The sequence below is a fragment of the Monodon monoceros genome, unplaced genomic scaffold (assembly GCF_005190385.1).
Source record: "Monodon monoceros isolate NGI ecotype Baffin Bay Population unplaced genomic scaffold, NGI_Narwhal_1 Super_Scaffold_3, whole genome shotgun sequence".
In the NCBI taxonomy this organism is placed as follows: Eukaryota; Metazoa; Chordata; class Mammalia; order Artiodactyla; family Monodontidae; genus Monodon; species Monodon monoceros.
This window is the reverse complement of record NW_021703780.1, coordinates 96,934,566-96,956,819: the sequence shown is the minus strand read 5'-3', so window position 1 is coordinate 96,956,819 and position 22,254 is coordinate 96,934,566. Positions and strand designations below refer to the sequence as shown.

The following is a 22,254-nucleotide window of genomic DNA, read 5'->3' as shown; positions in this document are numbered from 1 at the left end:
CCAGCCCCCCGCACGAGCCCTCTGGACTCTTTCCCGAGCAAACGTCGTCTTTAATGAGAACGGAGGCGCCGCGGGGCTCGCAGGCAGGAAGCGTGTGGTTTGGGTCCGGGAGCACATGACGCCCCGGGAAGCAGTGGAGCCCGGGGTATGAGTCACTGGGGGAAGGAAAACAACGTCTGTCTTCAAGCTCCGGGAACTGGGAAAACGAGCTGGAAATCTGAGTAATGTATAATTTTACTAAAATTAACCAGCGAGGTCTTCAGATGGTTTCTGGGTGTTTCAGTGTCTTTTCCGGTCCTTGATGCCTGCTGCGTCCTGCCTGCGGGGGCCCATTCTCCCGTTCGCTCCCCGCGGGTTGACTTGGGACAGTCCCCATCGCTCCTCGGGCCCCCTGCTGCGCTGTGCAGTGTCGCGGTGCTGCGTGGTGCGGGGTGTGAGCACCGGCGCCCCCGGGCGACTCTCCAGCCTTCTGCCCGCTCCTCCGGCCCTGCGCCCCTCCCGGTGCTGTGGTGGTCACGGGGGAGCTTGTCGCCCCTGCCCGTGGTCGTGAGCCCACGAGAAGGGCTCTGTCTTCCTCTCTGTAACCGTCAGAAAATAGGGGCTCAGTTAACATTGGTTGAATATCGTGGGGTCTGAACTGGACGGAGGCGCGTTCCAAGTGACGTGTCCAGTCCCTGAGTTTGCAGAGTTCATGAAGTGACCTCTAGAAACCTCATTTTGGGAGGTAGGTTCCCTGACACAGTGACAAACCTCACTGTGTCAGGGAACCAGTTCACACTGAATTTTATTCAAATTTAGATGGAAACCTGATGCTGGAGATGACTCTGTGTGACAACGTAGTCTTCAGACACCGGTCACCTGTATATTCAGTAATAAGTACCCGTTCAGGGAAAAGCCAGGTTATCTTGGGTCTGAGGGGCCTGAAGCCCATCGAGCCAGGCGTCCCCGTTCTGTGCCGTTCTGCAGGAACGTTCGGCGTTTGCGGTCACGACCGCGCAGCCCTTCACTGTAAAGGCCTGTAATGCCATCTGAATCATCACAGGAAGATGAAATTATGGACAGGCTGGTTTCAGAATTACTTTTTTTCTTTTCTTTTTCTATTTTTGGTATTGTAATTCTTTGAGAATTGTCAGGATCCATGTGGTGTGTATGGAACATCTCATCTACACTGTGACCAGAACATACTCTTCGTGATTGTCTTCATGGGCTGGAAGTTTATTGTCTAACTGCTTCTAAGTCAGCTTGTATAGTCGACCAGCGAATAGTGCGGGGCTGGGGGGACACACCCATAAATTACACGCTGTGCCTTACGCGGTTCGTTGCCCTGTAGTTGATGAACTGAGCTTACAGCTGATTTGGTTCCGCTAATGCCCATTGATCTCTCCACTGTCACAGAAGCCATAACCACATTTTTAGCTAAAATACTTGCTCCTTTGTTACGAAAAAAGACTGCTTTGGCAGCAGAGGGCACAGCGGATTTAAGGGCTGAGACCTGAGGCACAAAGAACCCCTGGGCGGGGGTGAAACTACCGTGAGGCCCACCGCTACCGTGCGGAGTCATTCTCCCCGTTCTCAAAGAGACGCAGCGTGTAACCTTGCCCCTAGACGAGATCCATCAGGTTGCAGGCAGGGCCCGTGCTACCGCCTCATCTGGGTCCCACTCGGCCCGCACCTGCCTGTGGTTGGACTTTCCTACGGCAGGGCCCTCCCGCTGGCGCGCCAGGCTCTCCACGCTCCACACCAGGCTGATCGCCACACCGTGAGCCAAACACCACGGCTCGCGGGCCAGTAGCCTCGGCCAGTGAGGAGACTGGACTGGGTCTCGGTCCCCTCGTCTGGGGCGGGGGTGGTTACAGCCTCCCCTTCTCAGTGCTGTTGGGAAGACTGAATGAGCTGAGGCCAGTGGAGCCTTAGAACAGGACCCGGCAGGTAGGAGGCATGGGGTTACTTGGGCATCATCACCACCACCATCCTTCTGAAGGCAGATCCTGGGCCAACCAAGCCAGCCTGGAGCACACAGGTGAGATCTCTGGGCTCTGAGCGAGTGGAGTTTGTTGAAGAAGGCTCAGCCAGACTGCTGAGCAGGGGGCTGCCGTCTCGTCTGGATGGAGCTATGGAGCTGACTCTGGACCCTGGGAAGGTGCTTCTCCCCAGCACCCACCTGGGTTAGCATCCTGGCCCCTCAGTTACCGGTAGGCTATTCGATCAGAGCCTCAGATGGTGGGGTGATGATTGTGTAATATTTACCCACACCAAAGTGAGGGATGAAATGATCGGTGTGAGCGTCTCACCGCGGTCGCCAGCTCCCTTGCCTCCCAGAAGCTGCCAGGTTTTCCTGTCTGAGCGTTCACTCCTCTTTTTCAGGAACAAGACGGCCAACGGGGACTGCCGGAAAGACCCGCGGGAACGGAGCCGCAGCCCCATTGAGCGAGCCGTGGCCCCCACTATGAGCCTGCACGGCAGCCACCTGTACACGTCCCTCCCCAGCCTCAGCATGGAGCAGCCCCTTGCACTGACCAAGAACAGCCTGGACGCTGGCAGGCCGGCCGGCCTCTCGCCCACCATGACCCCAGTGGAGCGGCAGCAGGTACGCCCTTGTCCAGTGCGCCTCGGCTGGTGGCCGGTAGTGGGTCCGGGGGCTTGGGGGATGGAGGGTGGGGTGCAAGGAGGGCGGTGACAGACGTGGGGAGTAACCCCACCCTCGGTTCTGTACTGAGGGTGGTTTTAATTCTGACCTGGGCCTGCCTAGGCCTCGCCCCTTGGGACTAATGGCCTCAGACAAGACAATGTCTTTGGGGCTTAGTTTCTTTGCACGAGACGGGGTTGGTCTAGACTAGCTGTGTTTCTAGCAGTCTTCCTTGGCAGCCGTGTTTAGGGCTCAATGTAATAATCCTAATAGGAATCCTGCGTTAACCCGTTACAAGGCCACACAGATGGAGTTAAATGCCAGGTTGCTTTGCTTTGGGCTGGAATCCTATGAAGTCAGTGGTCACAGTGGCTATTAGCTTCTGCTGGTCAGAAACCTGTGATTGGCAGACAAGGATTTTTTTTTTTTTTTTTTAGGAAATTAAGTTGTTAATAAACACAGATTGCTTGGTAGGAAAAAAGGCTTTAAAAAATGGGGTTCCTGGGGGCTTCCCTGGTGGCGCAGTGGTTGAGAGTCCGCTTGCCGATGCAGGGGACGCGGGTTCGTGCCCCGGTCCGGGAAGATCCCACATGCCGCGGAGCGGCTGGGCCTGTGAGCCATGGCCGCTGAGCCTGCGCGTCCGGAGCCTGTGCTCCGCAACGGGAGAGGCCACAACAGTGAGAGGCCCGCGTACCTCCAAAAAAAAAAAAAAAAAAATGGGGTTCCTAGGGGAAGAGCTAATAAAAGGAGGCATTAGCCTTGAGGTTCAGAAACACTGCACGAACCCATGGCTTTTCTCTCTGAACCTTTGGGGCCTGTGACCTAATAGGTCCTCACTCAGTGTTTGCTTAAGACTCTTGGATGTGGACAGCAAGCAGAGGAGGTGCTGGGGCCGCCGGAGCCGGGCTCAGCCTCCAGGCCACCGCTGTGTCCCCGGCCCGCGCCTGGTTCTGACCCAGTCTGTGACACCTGCTTGTGAGGGGCTCCGGGCGTTGGGCGAGGTTGCGCTGGTGCCTGTGGTTCCCAGTGAGGCAGATGAGTGGTTGCGCTTCCTACCTTGGAGCCCAAAATCACAACCCTGTTTGTTTCCTTTGTTCTTTTAACAAAACTGCGTGGACACTTGCTTTGTGTAGGGAGTGTGTTAGAAACTGGTCAAGCTGGATGCGGGCGCTCACAGTTTTGAGTCTGGAGGAGACAGGGAGTCAAAAATAACTCAGGTCTTAATGTATGAATTGGTGAGAAAAAGGCTGAGTTAGCACGTAGTGAACACTCACCAGTGCTGCTGCGCCCCGGCGCTGGGAGGCCCTGGAGCTACAGGAAGGAAGGGAGTTATACTGGGAGGGCCCGGGGCGTCTCCCAGACCCGGGGTCGTGGGTACAGCCAGGCTCAGGAAGCAAGGGCCGGCTCTTGCCTGGGCGAGCAGATAGGAGGCAGGACCCTCCTTCCTCCCCTGGCCCCGTGCCTGTCTCTGCATCCTTCTCTCTCTCTGCTTCTGGATCACATGGCCAGCTCGGCGTGGCCGTCCCCCAGCTCCTGAGCTCAACTTGAATCTTCTCCTGAGTCGGCCTTGGTAGTTGAGCCACAGCCTGAGGCAGATCTCCAGCCTGACCACGGGGCGAGGTCACTTATGAACATGGCTGCACAGCCCCATCTCGAGGATGGAGGGCACGTCACTACAAGAGGGCTGGCGGGGAGATCACGGGCTCGGGGGTTTAAATAGGCCCTTCAAAAGGTGGGCTGCACACTGCAGGCTGTCCTTCAGGTGCGGCATGACCAGCACCTGCAGGGCAGGACTCCTGGACGTGACCACGGGCCAGGCCCCCACACCCATCTCAGGCGATGCTCCGAACGCCCCTCAGGTACGAGTCTTCCTGTTTCATACTCAAAGAAATGGAAGCTTAGAGGGCTGAAGGTCCTGCCTACTGACTAGAGCTGGTTCACCCAGGTCCACCCGGCCTCAAAGCCATGTTCTCCCCTGTCTGCCGTTGTCATCCACACGGGGGGGGGGTGTCACACCAGCTCTCCTGGTGGCTCCGTCCCATTGCTCATGTGTGGAATTAATAAAGCCCCAGATTCTTGGTTCACGTGCTGCTGCTAAGCTGCATCTCCTCCCATCCTGGACGTGTGGAATTTCTTGTTAGACCCAAGCACATCCCCGCTCACCGCTGTGGGTACAGATCTTCATCACGGACGTGTTCTTATCATTCCTGTTCACTTCCCATCACAGGAAGGTTTGATGTGCAGACTTCACAGTGGCTACTGATCCACCTCTTTACGGGAAAGGCCGGGCGTGGACAAGGCCCGATTCCCTTGTTGACACTGCCTTTGGGGTGACCCTTCAGCTAGGTCCTGCTAGCTGTCTCGTCGTCCGGGTTTTCAGGAGTTAAGTTTCCTGGCTGGAACCTAAGGGCGCTCAGTTGGTTCACAGATGTTTTCTGTCCGGGTCTGGGGTTGCAGACACTCGCTGGTCCCTGCTCTGAAGTGTGTGTGGTCGGGGAGACAGGTGCCTCTGGAAGGGCTGGTATACTGACTGAATGTGGGGCAGGCAGGGGGAGGGTCATGCTTCACAGAGATGATATTTGAACGGGGTTTTAAAGGACGAGCGGAGTTTGCCAGGCAGACTCTGCGGTGGTTTCGGGGAAGGAGGGCGAGTGTGGGCAGGCGCATGGGGGTGAGGGTGCTTTGTGTGTAATTCAGGCACTTGGATAGATTCCTGCGTTTCTGTCTCCATCATGACTTGCATGGTCGTAACAGAAACCGACTTGAGCTGGCTTGGCTTGAGAACAACCAGGAGTATATTAGAAGGGTCCTGGGATGGCCCAGAGAAGCCGGGGGTTGGGGGGGAGGGTTCCAAGGATACACTCTGAGAAGGGCAGGGCCAGGCGCTCTGAGGACTGTGACGGTAGGAGCCGTGGTCCCTTTACAGCCCTCTGCCATCTGCACGCTGGTCTCCCGACTCGGCGATGGTCTCATTTCAGATCCGAGAGTTGGGACAGGCCAGCCCCCAACAGCCAAGCCTCTGTAACACGTCCCTCACCGATCCACACTGCCACTGCCTCACACTGAGGGTCACTGCTCAGACAAGGGAGAGCTTGGGAGGGGGCCGGGCGCACACCCCCAAGACCCTCGTTCACGGCGGGTTCGGGTCGTTGAGCGGTGTGGCCCCCAACGTGAAGCAGGAGGCGGCCCCTGGGCTTGACTGGATCTGCTGTTGGGCCGGCAGGGCTCCAGGAGGGGCTCCCGCAGAGCGTGGGTACTGGTGAGGCCCCGCGCCGAGGCACCACTCCAACACCGAGGCCGCCGGCACTTGGTTCTCCAGGCGGGACGGGTGCCCGGCGGGGGGACTGAGGGGCGCCGGGGTGGCCGCCCGGCCTCGGAGCTGGGCGGGGATATGAGGATGGGGTCGCCTCTTGGGGCGGGGGAGCCGAACCGCTGCTGCCGCCTGTGTGCCCGCGCCCGCACTGACGCCAGCCCCCTCCTTCCGCAGAACCGGCCCTCGGTGATCACGTGCGCCTCCGCCAGCGCCCGGAACTGCAACCTCTCCCACTGCCCCATCGCGCACAGCGGCTGCGCGGCCGGCCCGGCCAGCTACCGGAGGGCCCCGAGCTGTAAGTGACCCGCTCAGACCACTGCAGGGGACTGAGGGTTCCTTCCGTGTCCTCTTGGTCCCAGGAGCGGCTGGCCTCTGGGCCCCTTTCTGAGGGAGGTCGACACCCTGTTCTTTGAGCCCCGGTGCAGTGGCCTTGTGCTTGGCGGGGGGGGGGGGGGGGGGGGGGGGGGGGGGGGGGGGGAGGTGTTCGGGGGAGCAGCACGTCGGCCCCGCCCACCAGGCCCCACCTCTAGCGGGGCCCGCCGGCTGCCGCATGGGGGGGCTCTGAACGCGTCCACGGCCCGGCGCAGCAGGCGCGCCGCCCCGTGGCAGGCTCAGAGAGGTGACCTGTGCGGGCCACCCCCCGCCCCCGGTGTCCCCGGGTCCCAGCCCTGCCCGCCCCCCCCCCCCCCCCCCCCCCCGCAGCCGCCACCACCTGCGACCCCGTGGTGGAGGAGCATTTCCGCAGGAGCCTGGGCAAGAACTACAAGGAGCCCGAACCGGCGCCCAACTCTGTGTCCATCACGGGCTCCGTGGACGACCACTTCGCCAAAGCCCTGGGCGACACGTGGCTCCAGATCAAGGCGGCCAAGGACGGCGCGTCGAGCAGCCCCGAGTCAGCCTCTCGCAGGGGCCAGGCCGCCAGCCCCTCTGCCCACATGGTCAGCCACAGCCACTCCCCGTCTGTGGCCTCCTGAAGGGAGCACCGCCCTCCAACGCCACGTCCACCTGCATGGTTTGCCTGAGCTTCGAACAGTCAGTGCTTAAAAAATGGAAAAATGAAAAAAAAAATCGTGGGGGTGGGGGGAGGGAGGGATGGTTTATTCGCAAAAACCACGTCGTCGGGATTTTTGTTCTTGTACTTGCTTGGTATCCGTACCCGGGGCCCTCAGACGTGATAGCAGCACCTGCGTGTGGAACCTCTGTCCGCTGTCGCCCCCCAGTCCCTGCCTTGGTTACCAAAGAAGCCTCAATGCAGGTCAGCTGCCCGACAGGGCCTGGACTCCACGGCTTGCGCTTTCTTAGTCACAGGCCAGGCCACTGGTGACCCAGACGCTTTGTGCTTTTTCATTTGCTTCTCGAGACCGGGGCGTGTGCGGCTTAGCTTCCAGCCCACGTGTGTGTGTGCGCTTGTGTGTGTGCGTCTACTTGAAGAGAACAGAACTGTCGTGTCTGATTTGCACTATGGGAGGAGGACTCAAGTTGCCTGCCTGACAACTTTGTGCGAGATGATAGTACTCTGAGGGCAAACTGCTGAAAAACGGAGGGTTTAAGGATGACATTTCTGACCATGGGTGTGTTTTTCTGTTGTTGTATTAATTTAGACAAAACTGCTTTGGAAGGGGAAGTCTCATGCAGGTTTATAGGTCTTTCTCTGTCTAGATTTTCAGGTGCTTGCAACTGGACTGCAGACTCTACCAATCACGGGCATTTTACCTTTTCTAAACACTGCAGTTTGTTAGACTAGAGCTGAAGTTGGAGGATTCTGTAGTGCTTTAAACGTGATGCATGTTTTAATGGATAAAAATAGCTGGTTTCTATTAAGTGTATAGACAGTAAACAGAAAGCTTAAATACTTACTAGCATCTTTTCAGAATTCGTTTATTTTTGTCAGTTACAGCCCTAGATATACTTACTGCTGGTACAGTTGTACTCTAAGATTTGTGTTTGATATTCACGTTACTCCCAAGTAGCGTGGGGCCAGTCGGTCCCTGGCAGGCCCTGGACGCAGGCGGGCGAGCGGCTGGTCAGCTGCAGAGTGGGACGCTGGAGTTGTGGCTGCAGGCTGACAGTATCAGTTATTTTTTGCATCCCTGTCTGCTTCTTAACTCGCTCCCAGGGCAGTTGGGACTCGTGTCTTCCGACTTCCCTCGACGCAGAAACTGCTCCCTTTGAACTCGTGGCTGAACAGCAGATTGCTGACAATCTGTGAGATGGTGTTTTGTATGCTTCCTCGTACGCTGGGGCCAAGGCAGTATACATTCCTCTGACTTTATACAGTTATTACTGCATTTATTATCGTTTGCTATAGTAATAGCTACTAACTAGAAATTAGGTGAAGAAGAAAGCATGACAGACCCAGCTGTGGATGTTCGACAGCTGCTCTTCTTTCTGGTAAACGTTTCTGTGCCCCTGCCCCTCCCCTGTGCTACTACCCTCCAGCCTTGCCCACCACAGGGCCTGAGCAGTCACCTGGCCAGGTGACTCGGGCATGACCACCTCACCCGCGAGGCACCGTGGACTCACCGGAGCTCTCGAGGCTGGTTGTCAGTGTGAGAAAAGTACAGGTTCGCTGGTTGGCATTGGTGAACAGGCAGGAGGATGGGCTCTTGTGGCCACAGGGTGGCTGTAGGTATTTGAAAAGGCGGAGGAAAGCCCCCCCCTTTGCCCCCCCCCCCCCCCCCCCCCCGCACACGTTTCCCTCCCACTTAACTGGGCTTCCAGGCTTCTGCATTCAGGCCCCTATATTTTCTGTAGGAAAAATCGTTGAGAACACTTTTTTTATATAGGTAACTTTAAGACCATCATTACGCTGTGCGTAAAGAATGTACAGAGAAATTTGTAGGTATTTTTTGAAGAACAATTAATTTGTTAATGATATGTAGCTATTTAATTTTTCCCTTTCCTATTGTAATCATTCATATTTTTTTGTTGTTTGGAAAAAAAAGTTGATCTTTTTTTTGTCGTAGATTTGTCTGTAAAAGTGCAGGAACACAGTTATTCTATGAGAACACTGCATCTGCCTTAATACCCACTAGTTTGTTATCGCTACAGGCTACTGAGCGTCGCCCCAGGAAAACAACCCCACTGCCGGCGGCTCTGTGCAGAACGGGCTCCTCGCACACCGGCGTCCACCAGCGAGGCCATCGCTTTGCGAGGGACGGTGGCACTGAGGGCCAGGTCCCTGGTGCGCTGACCTATCTGGGATAGGCAGCACCTGGGAGGGGCCTCGGGCAGGAAACCAAACGGTCACCAGGAAGGGACACTCCCAGGCCTCGGGGGGCACAGAGAGGTTCTTCACAGAGCCAGGCCATCTGCAGTGTGTTCTGACCATTCTCTCCATGTTTGTAAATCTGTAATATACCATTCTCTGTGGCCTGTTTTTCCTGGAAGAAGAAGAAAAAAAAAGGTTTGGCAGGCCATCTTTTTTTTGTACTTAAAAGTAGCCTTAAGAACAATAATAAAGTGCTCTTAAACCACAGACTGTATGTGTGATCCTTGGGTCCTGCAGTGACAGAGCCAGGCTGGGTGGGACCTTTGCTTGAAGCCCCAGAGAGGCTGGGGCAAGGCTCAGCAGCCCTGCCCTGCTGTACAGTGGCCTCCAATTTAAGCCCCGCACAGGCTGGAAAGCTGTAATTTTAACTCTCTAGGAGAAACGTCGTTTACCTAACTTACTTACAGAAGTCCAACTCTTGTACGACTCAGACTCAATTCTGACTGGTTCCAGGCCCAAGACAAAAGATGACACCACAGAAATAAAAGTGGAAAGGGCTCCTCTCCTGGGTTCCATGCCCAGCTCTGAGGCTGGCACGGACGTGCTCACCCAGGAGGAGGAGGAGGAGGAAAATCAGCCCAAGGGGCCCACGGCAGAGCCCTCCCGCCACCCCTGATGGACACCTGGCCACAGGCTGAGGCAGACACACCACGGACTCCAGCCCACACAGAGTCGGGCCGTCCAGGCCACCACCAGGGAGGAGCCTGGGACGGAAGGCGCAGCTGCCCCTGCTTGTGGCAGGAGAGCAGGCTCTCACGTGGGGTCTGAAGCCTTCTCTGGGCCTCGGGTGTCCTGTACAGAGGCAGGAGGGGCCCCACACAGGCAGCTTCGAGGATCTGTCCCTGGGCCCTGCCGCCAGCACAAAGCAGCAGACACTTGTGTCCTCCCGAGCCCGCAGCTGAGGACAGGCCCGCAGGTGGGGGGAGCTGTCTGGGCAGCAGACTCCGTCCTCAGCAGGGGTCTGGGTTCACAGGGACAAGTGCGGTCCCTTCTGTCCCGCACGTGCCTCAGCTCTCCTGCCTCCCCCGCCTGCAGGCCAAGCTGACGAGAACCCCAGCGCTCACACGTGCCCGGGGCCCCTCTGCGGGCTTTGTGGCACTGCCCCCGCGATGGCTGCGGCAAGGAGCTGACTTCTCACTTCCCTGCCTGCTCTGCATTGGGCCAACTCCTCCCTCTCCTCATTCCACCCCATGGGGGTCACGGCCAGGAGAATCCCGGGAGCCTGACTACCAAACACGTGTGACAAGAAGAAGAAAGAACTGCTCGTGGAGGGAACCAAGTCCCAGATCACTGGCAAGGCCGAAGCCAAGGTTATTATTTAGCTGAGAACTGGTGGGACCATGAATCATAAGAAACGGAGAAGCTCCCGGGCAGCAGAGGGAGGGCCCCAGTCCTTAAGGTATGGAGATGAGGGGACCACAAAGGTTGGAGAATCACCACAATCACCGGTCCTGGGGGCAGCGTCCTGCTCCGGAGACTGAGAGCCCCTCAGCGGGCCGGCAGCCAGGGTGGGGGGGCGTGTCAGACGGTCTCGTCGTCGCTCATGTCCCAGATCTGCGTGGAGAACGGGAGATGTTCAGAGCGTTCGTTCACCCGGCACCACCTGTGATGCTGCCTCAAAGCCGTGCAGCTGTGGCGACAGCAAAAGGAACACGGCCGCCACCTGCAGTGCCTCACAACCCCTTGTCACCAAGGGACTGACACCCCGTTTCCTGTATAACGAAACCACGTCTCAGAGCCCTGCGGTCACTTGCCCAAGGCCTCCCTGGTGAATGAGCCCCCGGTGGCCGAGCTGGGGGAGCGGGGATTTGGACCGGGCCGTGCGGACCCTCCCACTGCCGCAGCGTCCCTGCCCCGCCCAGCCCCCCACTCACTCCCATTTCTGTGGCGCTGACCACTGCTGCCCTCCAGAGTAAGCCCTCTGGCCACCACGGGCCCCGAGGAACGAGAGGAATGAGGGGGGGGTCCTGCCCGCTGGCCCCCACAGGCCCAGCTTTGTCTCTGCACCCCCAGCGTGAACCCCCGGGAGAAGGCCCAAGGCCAGCATGGAGCCCCCAGGCGCTCCTCGCACCCTGTGCGCCTGGGCCCTGAACTTACGCCTACAGACTTTCAAAATTCCTAGAATTGGTTGCAAAAGGCCACCTCAATGCTGGCAGAGCCGAGGAAAAGGAACATCGTGTTTACGCGAGGCTGGCCCGGAGAGATGGGGAGTCCCAGCCAAGGTAAATATCAACACCAGCTTGGCTTTCAGTGTTGGGGATGTGGAAAATAAATACAGAGAAGGAAATTTCCTCTCTCCTGAGGACCAACTGCCTGGGGCCGAGGGCTGGTGGTGGGTGTGCCTCTCACACACACCCTCACTTTTACATGCACCCTGCTGTCCAAGGACACTGGGATGAGATCACCTAGGTCCAGACGCCCGAAGCAGCGGGGATGGTGCGGAGAGACTGGGGCTGGGGCCCAGCAGCCTGAGGGTGGCCTGGTGGCCCTGCCCTTTTCTGGGCCAGGCTCCCCACCCAGATCATCCTCAGCAAGGCTTGACGCAGACCCCTGGGCCTGCCCCCTCGTGTGGGATGGGGGCTGGTGGTGGAGGAGCTGTTGCCTTTCCGACTAAGGCTGCATCTGTCGCACCTCCAGTTCTAACCATCCGAGTGGGGGAAGGGGCACCAGAGGGCTCTCTGACACAATTCATTTATTCTTTCACTCTCATTCAGTAAACACACGCGGGCTCTGCCGACCTGGCGCAGATGCTCCCTCCTTCACTCCTCACAACAGCCTGTGAGGAGGTGTAGATGCAAACAGGCTCAGAGAAGGGGAGTCAACTAGCCCAGGATCACACAGCAAGTAAGGTACAGAGCTGGGAACACAGGTGAGAGGGAAAGGGTTATGTGAGTAAAAAGGCTGCCCGGGCTTCAGGGCTGGGGCAGGCTGCTTGGAGGAGGGGGCCAGGCCAAGACGAGGGGGGTGAGCCCGGTGGGCCACGGCCCCCTCTGTCCTCCCGCCCAGCCTCCGGGGAGGTGGGCCGCCAGCCAGGGCCGGGCAGAGTCCGTGTCAGTGAGCAACGCCCTCCTGCAAGTGGGTAGCCAGGGCTCTTCACAGGACCCTGGGGGGCCAGGCCCTGGGAAGGGCTTTAATGGGAAAGCAGGAGCCTCAATCCATTCTGTCATCCATCTTATGGGCTCTCAGCTCTGGGGAGGAGTCCTCAGCACCCGGCCCTACCTCTGCACACGGCAGGGCGGGGAGAGAGCTGGCTTGAGCATGGGCAGCGGGGAGGGGTCCTGGCTCTTCCCCTTGTTCCTGGCACTGCCCAGGCTGCGTAGGGGACCAAGTAAGGCACCCAAAGGGCTGATTATGATGGGACTCTGCAAAAGGGGGGTGGGGGCAGGCAATGGATTTTACAGAACTGCTCGGGGATTTTCCAGAATGTGTTCTCTGGGCCGGAGATGGGGTTTCTCTGCTAGGGCAGCCAGTCTTTTTGCCGTTGGCTGGGCTCAGGAGGGCAGCAGCAGTCTTAAGTGTAAACCTCCAGAAACTTCAGCCTCGACAAATACTGTATGATATCACTTAACGTGTAGAATCTAAAAAAGCCAAACTCATAGAACCAGAGAGTAGTTGCCAGGCCCTGGAGGGGATGGGGAAATGGTCACAGGGTACAAGCTTTCAGTTATAAGAAGCATAAATCCTGAGGATCTAGTGTATAGCCTACCGACTATAGTTTATAGTACTGTATACTTTTAAAATTTGCTAAGAGGGTAGATCTTAAGCGTTCTTACCACAAATAAAAAAAGGGCTGTGAGCTGAAGGATGTGTTAATTAACTTGACTGTGGACATCATTTCAAAAGTATACACATATTAAATGATCACATAGTATACCTTTAAAAAAATCACATGTACAACCTAAATATATAGTTTTAATTTGTTAGCCATTCCTCAATAAAGTTGGGGGCAGGGGAGAAACGTAAGCCTCAGCTCCTGGTAGACTGTGGACTCCCAGGTTAGTCTGTTCCCTGCTAGGTCCTCAGCCTTCTGCCCACCACCTGGGGAAGACGGGGCCATGTCCTCTTAATGAATAAAGGTTGTAATAAACTGGCAAAGATTTTAAAAATATTAGCACTCAGTGCTGGCAAGGGCATGGTGAAACACTTCCAGGAGGAGTATAAATTGGTACCGTATTTTTTTAAAAGAAGAGATTTGGCAGTATGTAACGCGAAGCTTTCGAAACGTCCGTACCCTGAGGAAGAGAGAAATGATCTTTTTTACAGATGATATGCAAGTATACCTAGAAAACCCAAGAAAATAAATGCTGAGATGAATACAGATAATAACGAGTATTCATAAGATAGCAAGATATGAAATTAATGACACAAAATTATAGCCTTCCTGTATACAAACAACATCCAGTTAGAAAACATAATGAAAGAGAAGAACCCATTGTAAGAGCAATGAAAAAGATAAAATTACTAGGGAGTAAACCTAACATGAAATGCACAACATCTTTAGGGAGAAAATCCTTCAAAACAGTCCTGTAACAGTCCTCACAAACACTGTATGGAAAGTAAACTGGGATAAATGGGGATACACCCTGTGTTTTTTGCATGGGACAATTCAACATCAATAAAGATGTCAACTTTCCCAAGTAAACGTATAAATTTAACACGATCTCAGTTTTTAAAAAATCAAGTATCTTTCCTGGAGCTAGACAAGCTGGTTTTAAAGTTTATGTGGAAAAGGAAATAAGCAAGACTTATCTAAGAAAACCTTTGAGTATGAAAAGAGCAGTGAGGCAGTTCCCCTACTCTGTGTTTAAACAAGTCATAAAGCCTGTAATTTACAGGGTTGTGTCAGCAGGAGCACAGACAAATGGGCCAGTGGAACCAAATGAGTCGAGAAACAGAACAGAACAGAATGTCCAAATACACATGGAAATTTAGTATCTTAATAATAAAGGTCTGAGGAATGCGATCTCAAATCATTAGAAAAATATGAGCTCTTAAATAAACGACATAGGGACAACTGGAGAGTCATTTGCAAAAAGATAAAATTGATTCCATGCCTCACTGTATATCAGAATCAAGGCCAAATGGAGCAGAGATGTAAGTGTAAAAAAATGAAACCATTCAAATACTGGATGCAAACGTGGGTGAATTTCTTTATAACTTGGGAGTGGGGAGCCGATGATCCAAAATCTATAAACAATAAAAACAGATACAGTGGATGATGTAAAGACACACGTGAGGAATTTTGCATGGAAAAAACACCGTAAGCAACGTTGAAAAGACAAATGACACACTGGGTGAAAATATCACCACACACCATGAAGGGCTCATCCCCCTAACATATAAATAGCTCTTAAAATCAAGAAGAAAAAGACCAATAAACTGATTAAAAAAAAAAACCAAACAGGCCAAAGACATGGGCAGTTTACAGAAAAAGATAAGCAAATAGCTTTTATACATAAGAAAAGGTGTTCAACCTTACTTAAAAGAAATGCTAAAATTTCTTAGGACACAAAATTCAAAATTTCTGGTCTCTGAAAGACACCACTATGAAAATGAAAAGGCAAACGACAGAGCCACACTGTACATAAAGAGGACTCAGATCCAGAATATACAAAGAACCCTTCCGGCTCAATGATAAAGAGACAAATAACCTGAGTTTTTAAAAGTGAGCAAAAGGTTTGGACACATATTTCACAGAAGAGGAAATACAATGCTAATAAGAACCTGAAAAGATGCTCAGCATCCTTAGTCTTTAGGGAAATGCAAATCCAAACCACAAAGAGATGGCCAAAGAGCACATACATGAAAAGATGCTCAATATCACTATTATAGAAATGCAAATCAAAACTACAATGCCATCCCACCTCACACTGGTCAGAATGGCCATCATCAAAAAATCTACAAGCAGGGCTTCCCTGGTGGCGCGGTGGTTAAGAATCTGCCTGCCAATGCAGGGGACACGGGTTCAAGCCCTCCCCGGGAAGATCACACATGCCACGGAGCAACTAAGCCCATGCGCCACAACTACTTAGCCTGCGCAGAGCCTGCGCTCTAGAGCCTGCGCGCCACAACTACTGAAGCCCACAAGCTTAGAGCCCGTGCTCCGCAACAAGAGAAGCCACCGCAATGAGAAACCCACACACTGCAAGGAATAGTAGCCCCCGCTCGCCGCAACTAGAGAAAGCCCGCACACAGCAACGAAGACCCAACTCAGCAATAAATAAATAAAATAAATAAGTTTTAAAAAATCTACAAACAGTAAATGCTGGAGAGGGCATGGAGAAAAGGGAACCCTCCTACACTGTTGGTAAGAATGTAAACTGGTACACCACTATGGAGAAGAGTACAGAGATTCCTTAAAAAACTAAATATAGAAGTACCATATGATCCAGCAATCTCACTCCTGGGCATAGATCCGTAGAAAAGCATAATTCGAAAAGATACATGCACCCCAATGTTCATTGCAGCACTGTTTACAGGAGCCAAGACATGGAAGCAACCAACATGTCCATCAGCAGACGAGTGGATAAAGATGTGGTACATACATACAATGGAATATTACTCAGCCATAAAAAAGAACAAAATAATGCCATCTGCAGCAACATGGATGGACCTGGAGATGGTCACACTGAGTGAAATCCATCAGACAGAGAAAAATAAATATATCACTTACATGTGGAATCTAAAAAAAAGGGTACAAATAAACTTATGTACAAAACAGATGTAGAGTCACGGATGTAGAAAACAAACTTATGGTTACCAGAGGATGGGGGGGAGGGATAAATTGGGAGACTGGGATTGACATATACACACTACTATATATAAAACAGGTAACTAATAAGGACCTACTGTATAACACAGGGAACTCTACTCAATACCCTGTAATGACCTATATGGGAAAAGAATCTAAAAAGGATTGGATATATGTATAGCTGATTCACTTTGCTGTATACCTGAAACTAACACAACATTGTAAATCAACTATACTGCAATAAAAATTTTAAATTAAAAAAAAAAACCACAAAGAGACAGCATACCTTACCTTCTAGAATGGCCAAAATGAAAAATTGTGGCTGGCAACACCAAAGGTCTGCGAGAATGTGGAGCAGCAGGGACTCACCGGCTGCTGCTCGTGGGAATGGAAACGGCACAGTCCGTGAGGAGAAAGCCTGGCGACTTAACATCACGTGCGCCCCAGTGACTCCATTCCCACTTACCCCAGGGAATGCAAACACGGGTCTGCAAAAAGACTGCAAGAATGCTCATGGCAGCTTTAGTCCTAATAGGCACGGACTAGGCTCAATCCGAATGTCCATCAACAGGCAAACAGTGACATCCATCCAGCGGACACTGCTCCCCATCAAAGGAACCAGCCACCAAGGCACACAGCAATGTGTATACATCTCAGAATCTCTATGCTGAGTCATGGGAGTCTGACACAAGTCTACATAAATCCATTCATATGAAATTCTGGAAAGGGCAAGACTAACCTATGGTGACAGAAAGATCACTTGCCACACTCACCAAACTATACACTTTACATGCGTGTGTTTTATTATATGTAAATTGTACTTTAATAAAGTTGACACTTTTTAAAAAGCTACGCAGAACATTTTTCACCTCTCAGATTGGCAAAACCCCAATACAAGTGCTGTGGGAAGCAGCACTCTCCTGTAACGCTGCTAGGACAGAAGTGGTGTGACCCGCAGATGAGAATGTGGCAATATCCAACAGAACTGCTGAGGTGTCAACTCCTGACCCAACAAGCTCACTCTTCATAAAATTTGCAAAAATAAACAGGAATGATAAGCCAGAAATTAAAGTAAATGGCTACCTACGGGGTGGGTGGAATGGGCGTGAGGCTACTCTGAGCGTACCTTTTCACTTTAGAACCAAGAGACTGTTCTGTGTATTTGAAAAACTGAAAAAACCAAAAGCACAGCAACAAAACCAAAATAGATAAATTGGGCTTAATCAAAATAAAAATCTTTTGTGCATCAAAGGACACTATAAAGAAAAGGGAAAGACAACGCAGAGTGAGAGAAACATATCTGATAAGGAACCTGTATCTAGACCATTGACAACTCAATAATAAAAAGACAACCCAGTTTTTTACAATGGGCAAAGAAGCTGAATAGACATTTCTCAAGAAAGACAGATAACTGGTTGAGAAGCATATAAAAGACACTTGATCATCATTAGGCATCAGGAGAATGCAAATGAAAACCACAAGGAGATAACACTTTGCACCCATTAGGATGGCTTTAACCAAAAAGTCAGTAACAAGTGTTGGTGAAGATGTGGAGAAACTGGAACCCTCATACGTTGCTCCTGGAAGTGTAAAGTGGTGCAGCCACCTTGGAAAGCAGTCTGGCAGTTCATCGAACAGTTAAACATAGAGTTGCCAGATGGCCCAGAAACTCCACTCCTGGGTGTATACCCAAGAGAAATGAAAACCCATGTCCACATAAAAACTTGTACACGAATGTCCGTGGCACTATTCATAACAGTGAAAAAGTGGAAACAACCCAATTGCCCACCAAGCAATGAATGGAAAATGTGGTCTGTCCTTACAGGGGAATATTATCTGGCCAAACACCTGCCTACACTCCGTCTTCTCAAGAGCCTGGGGACGCTGGGGTGACTGTCCCCTTTTGCCAAGTAGGCAACGCAAGTGCAGCGGAAGTTATGTAACCTGTCAAGGAGGCCAAGCTAGTAAGGGGTAGAGCAGAGGCTTCTTCCACTTTATCTCACCATTTCCTTACTGTTGAGCATAATTCCTTCCAAAAAACAGTGAAGGGCAGAAGCTGACATTCTGTTAGCCTGGCACCCAGTGAGTGGCCCCACGGCCAACACACAGCTAACCCAGGGCAGTAAAGGCCAGGGCAGCTGGCTCCCAGAGTCCCTAACCTCTGTCCTCCAATACTGTTCAGAAAGCGGAACCTAAGCTCCTGCCTCTTGGCTCGGCCTTTGGGCCCCCCGAGGAGAGGACTGGCGGTAGCGTGTGCTGGCTGGGGGGCCTAGGCAGTCTCTGACCCGGGCCCCTCATGCTCTCCCCCAGCCCCCGCGCTGCAGCCCTCAGGCCAGTGTAGGTGTGTAGTTGGCGGGGCTGGGGCCACCACTGTGCATGTGGGTAAGGGGAGACTTCCAACCGCTGAGGCCCGTCACACGGGGTCAGGGAGCACGAGCGCTGGACCACACACCCCCAGAGGGCCTCAAGGTTTCACTTTCCACTCTCCCAACGAGACGGACGCATCTCAGAGGAGCCATTTGTTTTTCAATTTCGAACCTGTGTCCCATTTCTGGACCACACTGTGCCTGGAGCCTGCCATGAACTAAGGTTTTTCTTTTATAAACACTGTAATTATCCCGTAAATGGCGTGGTTATATTTGTGTATGTGTGTTAAAAGTGTTCATTTGTTAAATGTAAACATTTAAAATCTACCACCATTTCTGAAACCTAGTTTTAGCATTTCTTTATTTTTAAGATAAAAATTAAAATATCCCGATCTCTCTTGGGCCTCTGAGCAGCCCTGCTCCCCATACCTCCTCAGTGGGATCCTCACAGGTACGATTCGTTCTACTGGGAAGGACCGAGAACAGAGGGGTCTGGGGGTGGCATATGCTGGGGACCAGCTGAGGACACTGGATTGGGCTTCCCCGGCAGACTTCCCAGCCAGGGCTCCGTCCACTTGGGGGGAAGAATGAAGGTCCCATCATGTTTCCAAGTGGGTAACACTACAGCCATTCATTCATTCACTCATATGTTCACTCATTCAGAAACATTTACTGGGTAGTGCAGCATTAGGTGAGAGGAGGGGAGGGGGTTCCTTCATTTCCTGCCTGTGCAGGTGGTCAGTACTTTCCTTAAAATTATGGGAAACAATGGTGGGCCAGGGTCTGGTGGTCAGGGAGCCCTGACTGAGCACTTCCAGGGGACCACTGGGACCAGAGGAGGAAGGGGACAGGAGGCACTGAGAAAAAGGCTCCAAACAGGTTCGGCCAGAGAGACACATGCCCACAGGAGGGCCGGGCCAGGCAGGGTTGCTTGGGACAGAGGACCCAATGATGGCCGAGGCCCAGGGAGACAGCAGAGCTTGCCGGGCTCCCCCGGACAGTGGACTGTGGGCCTGTGCCTGGTCCCCAACATTCTAGGTCAGAGTCATGGACAAGGAAGGGAGGGGAGGAGGTGGCCTGGCAGGAGGAGCAGAGCGCAGGCTGCAGGCCAGCCTCCAGGCAATACCCCTCCCTGACCCCAGGCATCCCCACAGGCGTCCACTTTGTCCCCCTGGGTGGAGACACGGGGCTGGGATCCCAAGGAGGAAGGCAGGGCTGCTTCCAGGGTCACTCTTCCACCCTAGGTGCCCACCGGAGAACAGGGCCTCCTGTCCACAGGCATCATTGGCCCCTGGGGGCTCTTTCGGGTCTCCACAGACTCTCTGGTGCTGTCTACACAGGAAGAGTGCAATCCGTGCTCGTTTCCGGGCCACTGAGCTCCACACCTCTCTGAGCTCACCTCCCACGACCCTCCCTCCAGCTCACCAGATTCTAGCTGCCCCGGCTCTCGAGCTCTTCCCTTGCTCTGGGCAAGGGAGACCCCTCCCCTCGATTCTGCGCTGCAGGGCTGGCTCCTGCTCCAGGCGCCTCAGACAAACAGCCCGTTTGGTTCCTGCCGACTCCTCCCCACCCCCCACCCCCCGTCATTCGTCACCGTGTTTTAGTTTGTGCATCTGCCTGACTCCCCAGAGGACAGCGAGCCGCCCGAGGGTGGGCCCCCAGCCCTGGTGCAGAGCCTGGCCCGATAGGTGGCTTTTGAATGAACAGTGATTCAGAACCATCTGCCCTGGGTGCGATTCCACAGTGGAAAAAAGAAAGGGGAATTCTGGGTGTGAACATGATACCCAAGAATCAAGCAGTAAAGAAGGGGTCCCTCAGCCCACCTGCTTGCTGGGGATCCTGGCAGGTCAAGCCTTTGGCCTCCACGCCCACAGGACGATGGGGCAGGGCTGTGGGCATCTCCTGCCGGGTAGGCGGGCGGTAGAGCCAACTTTCCAGGCAGGCCTTGACTCCAGACCACTGATGCCCTGTTCTCCCTGGGCCCCGCCCCGCATCGAGCCACACACCAGGCTCCGGGAGTGCAGAGTGGTGGGCAGTTCTTGCTTCTGGACTCCCAGGCCTGGGGGCGGGATTGGTGCTCGCTGGTGACTGTGCTGTGTGTGCAGCAGCCGTGGGGCTCTCCAATGGCGCCTCTCGGGCTAACCTGTCTGCCCCGGGGCTGTTCGTGTCACATCTGGGGAGGGTAGCAGGAGGGGCCCCTGGGTGAGGGCCCAGGTTCTGAGCCCACTCCCAGATTTCCACCTGGAGCTCCGGTCACACCACGGGAATAACCCTGCCCTTTCACCATAAGTCCAGAATCTAAAAGCACAGAGCACATGCCCCAGCTCCTTGGAGGCACCATGTGATCTGAAAGCTTCAAGATTCTTCTGCCCCTCAGACAAGGGTGACTGAAGGGAACTGCCTAGGCTGCCTGGTGTGAGCAGATGGCAGCTGTCAGGGACAGACAAGAGGGAAGAGAGAGGGTACAGCATCTGTGCGAGGAAGCCGGGGCAGACGGTGAGGGCTCCCAGGGGACAGCACCCACGCCCGGCAGGGAACTTCCAGGAGCCCTTGCTGTCTGTCGCTGGCTGTCACGGCCCCTTGCTCACACCCCATCCACCTGCCTTTCACCCTCCTTCAGTGGAGATGAAGCAATCTCCCCATGTGCCATCCTCAGGGGTCTGCATGCCCCTCTGATGCACCACCACTTTGGTGCCTCCCTTTTGAAAGACCCTCACCTGCCACTCCATCCTTGTGTCCCAAACACTCTCAACCTCCTCTAGCCTGGCCTCTGCTGGACGCCAGATCTGGGAGAGGAATTAAGGCCCAACCCCTTTTCTTGGGGAACCCCAGCCCCAAACTCAGCCTTCCAGAGACCAGGCAGTGGAAGGCTAGTGGAGGGGAGGGGGATGGAGACATAGCTAGAACTTGTGTGGCAGCATGGAGCTCTAGAGGCTTCTGGTGGAGAACTTCTCACCAGCCTTTCCCATTCCCCCTGGTGGCCCCCCACCGGTGCTAAATCAGGGGCCCTGCGTGCGCTGCCTCACGGTTCCAGGAACAAGGTTAAGGTTTCACTAGAAAGAAACTGTGGTGGCCAAGGGAGCTGATAGGGTGCAAATAATGATTTACAGCAAGTACCCTGGGCAGCCGACGGGGAGGGAGGAAAGGCGAAAGGCAATGCTTTCTGGTGGCTGCAGCAGTGGCAGGAGTGGGGTGTGCCCCCCCAACCGTGTGTGGCTGCAGCCCCCGTGCACACAGGCGGCCTGCATGCCACCTTCAGGGCTTCTGCCCCCATCCTCCCTGCTCCTCCCACCCACAGAGATGCTCTGTGACAAGTGACAAGACTCCGAGTGACAAGAGGAGATGATCTGAAGAAGACAGCCTCATGCCTCAGAACCTAGATCCAGAGAAAAAGGCCAACACGCCAGGCCGGCGCTCAGGAATGCTGGGTGGCGCCTGGCTGGTCCTCACTTCACTGCTCCAGGCACCAAGAACTCAGCTGACATGGGATACAGGGATAGGATGCCCTGGAGGGGGTGCCAGGGGGCCATCATCTTAAAGGAGGCACAGGAGGGAAGCAGAGGAAAAGAGGCTGCTGCGAGCAGCGACCAGACTGGAGATGCAGACCTCAGGTGACACCACCTGGTGACAGTCCACCCAGGCTTGTTTCCACCTTCTGGGGCTCCTTGGGCCTCAAAGCTAGGGCAGAGGGACATGGACGGCAGGGGGAGAAGGTATAGCCCATGGGGGGCAGGGGGCTCAAGTTGCCCCCTGGGCCAGAAAAGAGAAACTGGTGGCCTCCCCACACCATGGAGGGGACTGGGCGAGAGAACGTGGCCACGCCCCGGAGGGAGTACTTAGGCAGGCGTTAAACATGTTTTCAAGCAAGTTTTAATGATGTGAGAAAATGATCAGAAATCTCTGAAAAGAGAAAACTCTATGTTCAGT

The 22,254-nt window shown here is 54.1% G+C and overlaps 2 protein-coding genes across 23 annotated transcripts in view; one reads left to right on the top strand and one right to left on the bottom strand.

Moving 5' to 3' along the window:
* Positions 1–9,416, top strand: part of VGLL4 (vestigial like family member 4) — a 277,108-nt gene extending 267,692 nt beyond the window's left edge. For 15 of the 17 annotated variants that reach the window (XM_029242473.1, XM_029242472.1, XM_029242471.1 and 12 more), the window contains 3 exons: positions 2,365–2,587; positions 6,114–6,234; positions 6,642–9,416. In XM_029242473.1, coding sequence (XP_029098306.1) covers positions 2,365–2,587; positions 6,114–6,234; positions 6,642–6,913 — 616 coding nt within the window. In that variant the 3' untranslated portion in view covers positions 6,914–9,416. Of the gene's footprint in view, positions 1–2,364; positions 2,588–4,388; positions 5,453–6,113; positions 6,235–6,641 lie in introns of those variants that run through there. The other 2 variants (XM_029242474.1, XR_003796665.1) reach the window with 2 other exon arrangements.
* A 166-nt stretch (positions 9,417–9,582) lies between these two features.
* The window catches only part of ATG7 (autophagy related 7), a 237,231-nt gene continuing 224,559 nt past the window's right edge, over positions 9,583–22,254 (bottom strand). For 4 of the 6 annotated variants that reach the window (XM_029242464.1, XM_029242465.1, XM_029242468.1 and 1 more), the window contains one exon: positions 10,493–10,764. In XM_029242464.1, the coding sequence (XP_029098297.1) occupies positions 10,732–10,764 (33 nt within the window). In that variant the 3' untranslated portion in view covers positions 10,493–10,731. Of the gene's footprint in view, positions 10,765–22,254 lie in introns of all 6 variants that reach the window. The other 2 variants (XM_029242467.1, XM_029242466.1) reach the window with 1 other exon arrangement.